General features: G+C 37.0%; 1 protein-coding gene across 1 annotated transcript in view; it reads right to left on the bottom strand.

The window, feature by feature from the left end:
• Positions 1-8876: 8876 nt before the first annotated feature.
• fam199x (family with sequence similarity 199, X-linked) overlaps positions 8877-13372 on the bottom strand; it is a 107116-nt gene continuing 102620 nt past the window's right edge. Inside the window, exon 7 of the mRNA XM_081382552.1 lies at positions 8877-11540. Coding sequence (XP_081238678.1) covers positions 11367-11540 — 174 coding nt within the window. The 3' untranslated portion in view covers positions 8877-11366. The remainder of the gene's footprint in view (positions 11541-13372) is intronic.

Here is a 13372-nt window from a genome sequence, read left to right as displayed (position 1 = left end):
GGGATCTATGGTCCCATTCCCCCAACAAGGGCAAGAAGAGTCTTGGTTACCATGACTACGATCAGATAAGTTGGTTTTAATGCTGTTAAAAATGTGGTCATGTGGTCAAGGCAGAGACCATAGGGAAGACAGAAACAGGCCTCAAAACAGACTTGGCTGCATTCATTTATAGATAAACTGATCTATAAATGAACATGCATCACAGAAAATTGTGTGAATGATTTACTGTCTTGTGTAGTGTCTTCTAATTCTATTATTTTTTTGATACTGGGTTTTTTATGATAGAACCAATGGTCAATGTAACCCTACCTATACCATGTTTGGTCTCTATAAATTGGTACTTTGAAGATCGAAATGATTGTGTACATGATATGCTGATAGCTGCGCAATATATTAGTATTACAAGAATCTTTCTTAGTTTCTTCATCAGAAACCAATCCAGCTGCACATGCAAATGAGCACACTTAAAACAAAGATTCATAAATCAACCACAGAGGAATTTTTTGAAAATTCCACCATTCTCATTGGTCAAGCAAACCCGGAGAGGTGGGGCCTTTCTCAGGCTTTATTAGAGACAAATTCACAGTGACCCACTCTCTCTTCTTCTGGCCTCTACTGCTGCTTCTTCGGGTTGATATCTGTGGGGACCACCCCACTGGGGTCCATGGGCCCTGGCAGGCCTTGACCACAGCCTGCTATGCCTTCACTCTCCCAACAGAGTCAGACTGTATTTTCTTCAATCCAACTCAGAAGAAAACTGCAATCACTTTACCATCACTGAATGGGCAACCATCAACTCTTCCGACTTCCTCACTCCTTGGTTGCCTACGTGACCCTTCAGTCCCCTCTTTGAGAGTTCTTAAAAAAAACTCTCACAAAATACAAATTTAAACACTTAAAAGTTAATTCTTGTAACTTGAAAAAGTTACAGGCACGTATAACTTATTCTGTGTTGTGTCCTTGATTTACATGAGTGTCATAGTTCTTCTCAAAACCGTAACTGTTGACACCTGCGACGCAGGGTGTAAAATGTCACATGATTACACAGAAAACCATGTAGCATAAGAGTGGAAGTCTTGAAAGTCCATGGCGCCTGAATAGCTGTGAAGTCTGTTTCCTGTAGAGTCCATTTGTCACGTAGAGTCGCTCTGATGACTCGTCCCTCATGAGGTTTGTTCATGGAAATCTGAGGTGATGTTTTATACCAGGATGCAGCTTGTGAAGACATCATGGCATACACACATACCTGTAACACAATAAAACAAAGAAACGGCAGACCAGCAGTATTCATGCATGGACTTCATTCTTCCATAAGTCGCACATGTTCTGTGTTGATTTTCTGTAATTGCATGTTGACACAGAAACGAACATGCGATTAGGGTCCGTGATGTCTCTGCGCTGTGTATTTTTCATTTTCTTTTATGGTTGGAACTCATTTTCTCGTGAACAAGTTTCTGAACCATGAAGAATTATCTTCAGTCATCTGGGGTGTAATTTTGTTGAAAGATCAAAATTGCTTGTTGGTTAACTTGACATTAACCCAGTGCAGCACTCATGTAATGGTGCAGGCTTGTAGTCTTGATCATGTCGATGGATGACTGAAGGTTTTGTATCTCTGTGTTGTGTATTATTTTATTTTTTTTGTGATTGGTTCGTTCAGCAGTGGGTGTAGTAGTCTTCTTGAGGTTGTGGCTTCATATGCAGATGAGACGTCGTTGCAATTGGATTTTTTTTGGAACAGCCCTCAAGTGTTTATCTGCACAGAGGAAGAAAGAAAACAAAACAGAGCAGTATTTCTTCAAAACACTACGGTTGTAGCAGTTTAAACACTATGGTTCTATCGTTTTCAGAGTCTACGGTTGTCGTTTCATTCTTTCCCTATTTCTTAATTTATGAGACATCTAAAAAAGAACAGTGAGGTGAGGATGGACTATGGTTGGGAAGGGCCTATAAGGGAATCTTCACCGCAGGGTTGGCCCCTGAAAGCCTGTTGCTTCCAGTTCTCCCCTGGGCACCTCACTGGTCCATGTGTCCTATCCCTGTGTTGTGTACACACTGTACAGTGTGTGAGAAAATTGGCACATTTCCATTCTCCAGTGAAACATCAGTCCTAATAAACATCATTAACAGAGGATGGTTGTCTGACTGCAATATTTTATGGCATAACATTTAAGGCTGTGAGTCTTATTTAATGTCCCCCAAACAAAAGCTGAGACAGTTACTTTCCTTTTGTTCTATTAAACAAAAATAAGTCTTTCATCTTTTCAACTGCATCAAGTTGCCCCACGAGTTTAACGAGGAGGGGAGGGGTTGCTTCAGAATATCAAGCAGGCTAAGCAGAAGCTGAGTAACCTTATTTACATCTTTAAAGTTCTTTTTGCTTTTCATACACTCATTTCCAAAATGTCCGTGCTTGCCACAGTAAGAACAACTGGCTTCTCTAGGACTTTTGCGTTTCTTTTGCTTCTCTGAGTTAACCTTAAAGGATGCTGCTGCAATTTTTACCCTTGCCTTGACATCAGAGTCTCTTTCCCAAATAGCTAAACTGTCCAAGTTGTCTTGCAGGGTTCTATTTGACCATGTAAGATCTAAGAAAGGCAATGCATTTCTATGTTCTGACAAAAGACCATCGGACCATGCGCGAACTAGAGGACCATTATGACCTAACACTTTCTCTGGAGTGTCGGCAATTCCGCTGTAAACGGCAGTGGTCTGACAGAATCGTTCTGTGTACTCACAAACAGTTTCTTTTTTCTCTTGTACACAATTGGTAATTTTTGACCAATTGATTTTCTGTCCTAAGATATTCTTTAGGATTTTCAAAACACCTTCTCTCAAATCGCCTTTACTGACATGTTGCAGTTCGGAAGTAACAGCAGACTCAAAATTGTTGAATTCAGATTCAGTTAGAATTTGTGACATCAGCTGTGTAACTTCCGGCAACGACATGTCGTAAAGATGCATTTTACTGAACAATGCTCTCCTATCTTTCAGACCTAAAGATGTTTTGACTGCTTGTGGCTGCAATATGGGGGTTGCAAATGAAACTGTATCAACACCTTTTCCCTGAGGCTTTTGTCTAGCTACGCACACTTCAACTGCATTTACATCATAATTTACATCTGCATTGACATTGTCCTCTATACTATCAAAAGACTGTAAATCAGGATAGCTTTCATCTGACTGTTGGTCTTCTAAATCACATTTGGTTGAGGCTTGGTTATGGCCCACCTTTGTCTTGAGACAGGACATGTGAGCCTGCAATTGTTTGTTCTGATCGTTTAACGTAGCAATACAAGGAGCTTGTTCTTGTGCAATGGATAAGCTAAATTCTCGGTGACAACAGATAATGGCTTTCATATCGTTCTTGCGAATACTTGCTCCTAGTACTTCTTACAATCTTCAATTGACCAAACTTTGACTACATCAATGCCAAATTTCTTGTTAAATTCAATCTGACTTCCTCAGTCACGATTGAGTCCATTTGCTCTCCCAACAATGTTTTAAATTCGCTTTCTGACCACAATGGAGCCGCACGTCCACCTTTTTCAGTAGTGGGGATCAGTCTGGCATTTTTCCTAAACATTTTTGTGAGTTTTCTTTGTTACCACACAATCAAAAACACTAAAACTTCTCTCTAGTGTCTACACAGAGGGTACACTTGTTAACACATCAGCTATTGTTAACCTTCCTTGCCCAGAGCAAAGGATTTCACAAATTACTAGCACTTTACGCTAAAATCTTCCCTGCCTACAAGAACAGAGGATCAACAGAAATAACTAGCACGTAAAGCTAATTCTTCTCTGCCTAAAGCAAAGGATACCAACTATTAGCACTTGATGCTAACTTCTCTAGCAAGAGCATACACACAATATTAACATGTAACTGTTAATCTTCCCTGCCAACAACAGAGGATCAATTTCATCTCTAAAAGAAAAACTTTTTAGAGGCTTATCTTTAGTTAACCAAACTCTACAGCTGTTTGTTAACTACTACTCTGAACGGCGCAGAGGAAAACATTTGTACTGGTCTGCATTGGTTCTTTGAATGGAGTGAAACTCACCGAGTCTTTGGTTGTACAGAAAACATTTGTCTGGAACTCAGTCAGCTTTGTTTAGATCTTTGAGCTTGAAGTTTCAAGATTCAGTCTGGGACTCAGTCAGCTTTGTTGAGATCTTTGAGCTTGAAGTTTCAAGATTCAGTCTGGGACTCAGTCAGCTTTGTTGAGATCTTTGAGCTTGAAGTTTTCAATCTGGAGGAAGCAGGAAAGCTTGAAGTTTCAAGATTCAGTTCTTTGAGTTTCCTTTTTCTCCATCCGGGTCACGAGGCACCATCTGTTGTAAAGTTTCTCTTTCTTCAAAGCAGAGACCAGTGAGACAGTCAGGATCGCGTTCAACTGAAGTTATTCTTTATTGAGAACTCCTCTGTACGCGGATGTAGAAACTTCCAACATGATCTGATCTAACATAACTTTACATGTTATCTTATAGGCATTTTAGGAGGAGGGACTTTTGGGGGTGGAGACAAATTCAAACAAAGCATGTAAATGAGTATACAGGTTAAGGTAACAAAAGGTGAGATTCTCAGTGAATCATTCGTGTGCTAATCCCATCAGTCTGAGTGAAACTGGGTCTCGAAGAGCCATTAAAGAAAACAGGAATTGCAACTTTGCTGAGATCTTAACCTTAAAAGCTAAAATCAGTATTCTTCACTGTGATGTTATGTAAGGAAGCATATCTGAAATTTTTAATTGAGATTCTTAAATTTTAACCCTTCACTTCCATAGTAGGAACAATTCCTAAATGGTTATTATACTATTTGTTAAAATTAACCTATTGCCTGCACATTTGCCAAAAAAGCCTTTCAAATGACTAAATAAATATTGATACATATTTATAAAGAGTAATAACTCTCTAAACCACGCACTGGCGCACTGCCTGGGGGTCCGTGGAAAGTTTGCTATAAAATATAAACATACCCGGAGAAAGTGCAGGGCCCATCGTCATTACTCCCGCGTGTGTAACGTTAGACCAATGAACATTCGGCTTTTACATTAGGGACTTTTTTATTTAAGAGGCTACCGGAGGAGTTTTGAGATCTTGACGATGCTGACTCGCGATCTTCGCTGTAGTGAACGCGCCAGAGAGAAATGCACTTTTCATACTGATTACATAAGCAGAGAACAGTCTGTTTTCTTTCGTTTTGACTTGTTCTGTTTAAAAGAAGACATGTCAAGATTTCTATATATTTCTCAGGTCTGTGAGGCAAGAACCTTATACGCTGAGTTTCGGTTCATTTATGAGACAAGAGAGTCCAATTCACTCGCCGGCGACTCCGTGTCATGATTATGTATTTTGTACTATATTTGTTATATATTGTCTGCTATATTTACTTCTTATTTATTAAACATTGATTAAAATTAAGATATAATTAATAAAAAACGAAATTCACTTTAAAGGGGTCATATAATGGTACATGCACTTTTACAAGTTGATTGTACTGAAATGTGTGTTGGCAGTGCCTGTACACAACCATCATAAAATGATAAAAATCCATCCAGTGTTTTTTTTTTATCTTCTTATTATGTTTCCTCCTGTCTCAAATCAAGCTGTTCGATATTGTGACGTCACAATATCGACGCCCCTCCCACGATGGCTGATTGACAGCAGCGTTTCAAACACAGACCCGCCCTCTCGCCTTTGTGAGCGAGCTGTCAATCATAGCACGTGCCGACCGGCGCGTTCATTGTTGATAGCTGGAGTGCTGAGTAGAATGTCTCTAACGATTGTGGTGTTCTGTTCTTGGGTGTAATAACGAACACAGCAGTCATACTGATGATGTTTCTAAATCCGTACAGCTGAAGATGCAGTGGCTGAGTTTGTTTTCAAAGGGAATATTCCCCACGATCAACGTCAATGCTGTCATGTTTGCGCGAATCATTTCACCAGACTGCTTTACAAACGAGGGTCAGTATAAAGCTGGTTATTTGCTAAGAAGCTGCTCCTGAAAAAAGGATCAGTACCAACTATTCGTGTTCCTGCTGAACCTCCAGAAGAACAAGTGAGTGTAACGTTTTATTGACCCTATATTAATCTTTATATTAATCTTTGCAAATAGCTTGTACGCTTCACGATGAATGTGGCTATTTTTACACTCAGGGTACATTATGCATGTTTTCTATGTACGACGTTATCAATATAATTCATAATCCCACATAATGAACGACGCGTTATGGTTATTGTCAGAGAATGTCCGTAGACGGGCTCTGGTTATTGTGTTACAAACGGTGTACGCACAGAACAGAGGGGCGGGGTGAGCAAAGCTCATTATCATTTAAAGACACATGCACTGAAATGGCGTGCTGAAAACAGAGCTGTTTTTGACCAGGTAAAATGAGTGTTTTCTTACAATACTAATGAGAATTTTTAATTAAAGTATTTTACAAACTTTTAATTTAGACCCTAAAGAATCATATTAGCTTGTACAAAAATGACATTATATGACCCCTTTAAAAAAAGGCTTTGTGCGTTCTGTTTGAGGTCTCTGTGAAAGTTTTAAAGTCGCTTTCAGAGCATTCACGTCCTTAATGGAGAACTGTCACGTCCGTACTTTGTTTTTTTCCTCATAAATGCGATCACGAAAAATAAAATAAAAAGAATATTTTATGTTCTGTGGAGGCCGACCCTTCTTCATCCGGTGAGTAATATTACTTTTGTTTTGCGCAGTGTAATTCATAGAATTACTAAAAAATATATTTTGCCAAAAAGTTAAAAGATTTTTTGTGTCACGTCACGTGTATTTCCCTCATATTAAATATAAAACGCATGTGTAAACTGATATTTTTCTAATGTTTGGAGTATATAAACAGACGTTTCAATATTAAATGCATTTTCTGATCATTTATATTTCAAGTTTTGACTGCAAATGTCACGTCCATAACGCTGGAATTGCCCAGTTTTAAATAATTTATCCTCAACTAGTTTTTTGGTGTAGGTCTACGTATTTTATTATGTTAACTTCAAATAATACTAATAGTAAGCTAATTTAAATATGTTGTAGCCCTACATCTTACACATCACACTCCACTGCTATGGTGGCCATTTCAGTAGATTTACTCACTAACATTGTTGTGGAAACACAATAAGAATGGAAACTAAAATATGGTAGTATCGTGCTACAGCGCACATTCTATCAGCTGCAGTTCTGGCGCCTCAGTCCCAATACTGTAAAACTCGACATACATTCACATCACATGTTAATGCAGCGGTAGAGTTACTCACAGGACACTGCACTTATTTGCAATCACAAAACTTCATTATTTGCTCGTGCTTTAAAGCTTTGCCGGGTAAACATTTCATTGACATTCTGTTCTGACATGATGCACTTTTTCTGAGCGTGTACGCTCGAAGCGCGCGCACTGTTAAAAAACGACAAACTGGATTTTTGTTGGGTCAGACCCATCTGATAGTGATGGGGGGCCGAGACTGAGAGAGCTACATGGAGCTACATGAAAAAAATATGCACCAAACAAGCCACTTTGAAATTTTGCTGTTTTTAAAAAAAATAATTGCGACTTTTTATCTCACAATTGCGAGTTTACATCTCGCAATTCTGACTTTATTTCTCAGAATTGCGAGATATAAAGTCAGAATTGCGTGAAATAAAGTCGCAATTGCGTGTTATAAAGTCAGAATTGCGAGATATAAAGTCAGAATTACGAGATATAAAGTCAGAATTGCGTTAAATAAAGTCGCAATTAAAGTCAGAATTGCGAGATATAAAGTCAGAATTGCGTGAAATAAAGTCGCAATTGCGTCTTATAAAGTCCGAATTCTGACTTTTTTTCTCGCAATTGCGACTTTGTCACGCATTCTGACTTTTAAACACAATTGCGAGTTTATATCTCGCAATTCTGACTTTATAACACATAATTGCGAGTTTATATCTCGCAATTCTGACATCTTTTCTCAGAATTGTGAGATATAAAGTCCAATTCTAAGGGAAAAAAGACATTTTTTTTTTTTGCCTCAGAATAGTTTATATCTCACAATTCTGACTTTATAACACGCAATTGCGACTATATATCATGCAATTGCGACTTTATTTCATGCAATTCTGACTTTATATCTCGCAATTGTGAGATAAAAAGTCGCAATTATCTTTTAAAATGTTTTATTCTGTGGCGGAAACAAGCTTCCATATTCTCTCTCTCTCTCTCTCTCTCACACACACACACACACACACACACACACACACACACACACACACACACACACACACACACACACACACACACACACACACACACACACACACACACACACACACACGTCTGGTTTACTATCTTTGTGGGGACTCTCCATAGACTTAATGTTTTTTATACTGTACAAACTGTATCTTCTATCTCCTTACACTAACCCAACCCCTAAACCTACCCATGACAGAAAACTTTCTGCATTTTTACATTTCCAAAAAAACTCATTCTGTATGATTTATAAGCTTGTTTACCCATGGGGACCTCTATTTAGGTCCCCACTGTGACATGAATCCCCATGAGTCTGTGTGCATTCAGGTTGAAGTCCCCACCGGGATAGAAAAACATGAACATGAACACACACACATACATACACATACACACACGATTTAGCTATTACATTTGTGTTGCAGTTATGAGGGGGTCCTTGGAATTTTTTCTACCCTATGAGGGGTCCCTATCTCCAGATAGTTTGAGAACCCCTGCTCTAAACCATGTTTAATTCTCATTTATAAAAATGCTAAATGTTTGAGTGCACAATTACTTACATGACTGCCAAGACAATACACTTACTGTAAAGATAGATTTAAATGCTGAAAGTATTTCATGTCAAGAAAATATATAATTAACACAAAAGCTAGTATGACGTGCAATATATTTCACACCTCAATCATGTCATACTTTGTTTTTATTTGATGAAATTAAGAATATTCAGACATTTCAGCAAAGCAGTTAAGTCATACTAACTTCATCTTACACATTTATATATCCGGATCAAAATATCTATGTGCTAGTCTTACAAATAGTGTAAAGAATAACAAAATGGTCTTCTCTAAAAATGTATGTTATTTAGACACATTGCAACTAAACAGAATTTTGGGAATCATCCCATTGTTTGAATATTTGCGCATTTATGTTTAGAGAGACCAAAGAAAAACAATACATTTTTAGGTTAATCCTTTGTTTTTTACATTAAAATCTTAATTTTTGCACAATGTTGTTTTCTGCACATTTGCAATAAAAGGATGTTTAAATGGATAAAGAATGCTTAAATAACACATTTGCAAGGTTTAAAAAAAATGAAGTTTTGTAACTAAACTAATGCTAACCTTAAGGTCGCATAACCTTAACAAATTCCATGATGTAATGTATTTTTTTAAACTAAAAAGTAGTCCCCTCATTTACAATATATAACCCAGATTACATAAATATAATCACAATAAAAATTAGGAAATATTACTTTTCTCCAGTTTTGCTAAATGAGAGCAAAGTAATATGTTTTCAGGTATCGTGTTCTATTAGTTTGTAATATGAAATTTAAATGTCAAAAAGTCCCAAAACATATTTGTATGACCTTTCAAATAAATTTAAAGTAGATACAAAATGAAGGCATTTGTCAGTGTTCCCTCTATGCCTGAGTTCATACTGTATGTACTTCTACAAGCAATAATTACCCAATAAATTATGTACATACGAATGATGTCATTATATAACATGATGAAATATATTTTCAAATATTCGTCACTGTCCTTTTAATGTTTTTAAACACTATTTAAGAACCTGAATTCGTAAGGTGTCTGGATGTTTTTTCTTCTGGGCAAGAGTCAAAACACTTTTCTTTTTTTATTTACGTAAACAAAATATATCTAAGGTTTAACGTTCATCACTAGTCTGGCAAACCATTAAAAAAAAATCCCTATCATTTACAGTATGTGCTGACTAAAATTGTACTGCGCTGGTAACAGACAGCATGTACTGTTGATCAGACAGCATTTACTGTTACATTTCATGTTAATACTGTTACTATTACAAATAAAGATCTGGGGCCTCATGTATAAAAACTTGCGTAGATTTCATCCTAAAAGTGTGTGCGCAAAATTCCCTTTATAAAACCCAGTCAGCGGAAGATTGTATGTACATGCACCTCCACCTCGAAATAACTATATGGAGCTAGTTTCACAATGCATAACGTCATCTGCATATCATTACCATATGCATATCCCCATCCACGTGATACCATGTTTAACGGTACAAGACATTGGGAAAATATGAGATACAAACTATAAATGTGCAGTCAAATTGCAGTATCCTTGTCTTGTTTTAGAATAAATATATCAAAATATCTGCAAAAGCTAAATTGTATAAAATAAGGCCTATTTTTCAGAGGTTTTCAGTGAAGAGCTATTCTCTTTCTTTTTCACTGGCCAAACAGTATTTTTAATTGTTTTAAACAAATAAAATCAATGCAATTGTCCCTATAAAAGTAAACATATGTTTTAGAATGTTTATACATTTTTAATGGAAACAGACTGGCCTTATTTTTTTGCAGTGTAAATACAACTGTCTGACTCTTCGACAAAACATTTTTAAAGTAAAACGTGCAAATCTTAGTTTCCTTCAAATACAATTGTATTTTTCACAATGTTGGGAAGATCACAGTTGTTGTTATCATTAGGATACCGTATAACTGCTCATGACATTGACAGAAGACCCGCATGCAGCAGTGGTTGTACAGTGTTGTCATCGGACCCATTCAAACCGGCCAATGGACCGCTCTACCAGTGAACAAAAGTGTGCATCATTGATTATTGTTCTCGCTAGAAATATTTTCTCAGAACAAGAGTAATGGAATTTAGATTAAAGAAAAATTATCATGCGCCTAGCACTCTTCGCTGTCACTAAAACATGAAAATGTAGCATTCCACAGGAAAAGAGTTCAAAGCAGCACATCCACTACAAATATTTCTAAATTCATAATTTTTAATTTCTGGATAATGAATGTAATTTGAGTGCTTAACTCCATTAATGAGTGGAATATTTAATCGAAAGGTGTATGAAATGCATCAAAATGAAAACAGTTTATAATCATTCTGTTTACTTCATTACTTTGCTCACTCCAGTAAAAGAATGCATACGCACATATTTACGCTGTTTATTTTTTTATAAATCCTGTTTTGTGCGTGGAAAATTACGTACACATATTTCAATGCCTTTTTTTGTGCGCACGCAACGTTTATACATCAGGCCCCTAGTTGCCGAGAGATGTCTAGAACAGAGTAATTAATGCTGCATTGGAAGAGGCTTAGAAGGAACACTGAATAATTCACTCTCGTCACATCAATACATCAACATCATCACAATGATCTTCCTCCTCTGTGACTTTAAGTGAAAGGACCTCCTCATTCAGGAAGAGGCCGCTCAATCTCTCTTTGCGAGCCTGTCTCTGCTCCTTCAGCTGGCGCTTGCGTAAAGCTTTCTGCTGCATCTTCCTCTGCTTGGAGCGTTTCTGTAAAAGATGATGATCACAGTATTATGTTTTTACTATTAAGAATAGCAAAGCATTTAAAGTTGGGATGCACCAATCCAGTGTCCTTTATAGGTCAATTAAGCTTCATCCACACAGGCAGAAACTTTGTCGCTTGCACAGTGATACAGTGAATTTCTATTGTTGGTTACCATAGACCAGGGTTGGTCTTAGATCAAGATCTTCTGGATTTCTAGAAACTTCCAGGCAAGTGTGTTTGTTGGAGTTGAACTCTGTTGGTCATTGGCCCTCCAGAAGCAGGATTGGAAACCCCTCACAGCACTGTTTACTCAATATTATTATTAAAATATTAATGGTTACTAATATGGTACATTTATTCTATACATCTTTCAATACATCTTTTGTATTTATATGGTTTTGGATGTAACAGATTTTCATAAGTTAATAGTCAATTTTACTGGCAATGATTTGCACCTCACATATACATACAGTATGTAAGGAATAATTGACGACAGGCCGTTGAATTATTAGAAAAATAATGCACACCCGAGGTGGTAATGCGGTCACGACGCGAAGCGGAGTTACACCTAGGGTGTGCATTATTTTTCTAATAATTCAACGGCCTGAAGTCAATTATTCCGCTTATACTACAGTTACCACACCTCGAAACATTGTTCAGATTATGTATTTCAAGACGTTTGTAAAGTTTTTGTCATTAAAACGCTCTTGTATGTAGGACTAATTTCTTACGCATCTACTCCCATATGCCTCCGTTGCTAATTCCAAAACGTCATTTTAGAGTTAGTAACGGAGGTTTGAGTCACTAATAGCAGACTAATGCTGGGGACACACGACTAGCTGACACTGTTCTATGACACTATTCTCTGACTGTTTTCATCGACTGCAGCAGATTTTAAACACCGACTTTGAACACAGACTGAACGCGCTGAACACGCGTTTGGACATGATCAGTCATAAGTATCAAATTACATTCATAACCGGCCTTAAAGTGTGTCCCCGGCTTTATGCAGTTATAAATGCAGTTATTAGAGAGAGATGTTGCAATAATGAGACAGAAAAGCATGTGCGTCAATATTATTATTTATTTATTAATTCAATTCCTTTTAATTAATTCGAATTCATTCTTTTTTTTCTATTATTGACAATTGACAGACTAGCCAAATAAATGAAACACAAAGCCCTTTTAACACATCGGCCTATCAATAGTATACCAATAATAATCCGTGCTGCAGGACTATCCATTTATTAAGCCTATATTCAGTTTAATTTTCTATTGATTATAGATAGGACTATAGGCTATACTTTATTTATTCAAATTAAACTGCATGTTTCCATTGATTGTGAAGCTAGACATTGAAAATTCCAGATCAAGCGCATGGGGCTAAATGTTTTTTCTTGTTATGAATTGTATCCTATTTTCCGTTATTACCGTTAACTACGCGAAGTGATATGGAACTGTAATGCGGTCAAGACCTGCCTGGAACTACTTTAGCTGTGCGTTTCCCTGAAAATAATGCACACCTTAGAACGTTCTTCAACCAATCAGATTCAAGCATTCAACGGCCCTGTAGTATAAACATATACAATATACAGTGGGGAGAACAAGTATTTGAATACACTGCCGATTTTGCAAGTTTTCCTACTTACAAAGCATGTAGTGGTCTGTAATTTTTATCATAGGTACACTTCAACTGTGAGGGACGGAATCTAAAATAAAAATCCAGAAAATCACATTGTATGATTTTAAATAATTAATTAGCATTTTATTGCATGACATTAGTATTTGATCACCTACCAACCAGTAAGAATTCCGGCTCTCACAGACCTGTTAA

The sequence above is a fragment of the Scardinius erythrophthalmus genome (genome assembly GCF_964197995.2).
Source record: "Scardinius erythrophthalmus genome assembly, chromosome: 13".
NCBI lineage: Eukaryota > Metazoa > Chordata > Actinopteri > Cypriniformes > Leuciscidae > Scardinius > Scardinius erythrophthalmus.
Note: the sequence above shows the minus strand (reverse complement) of the source record. Positions and strands in the feature narration are given on the sequence as shown.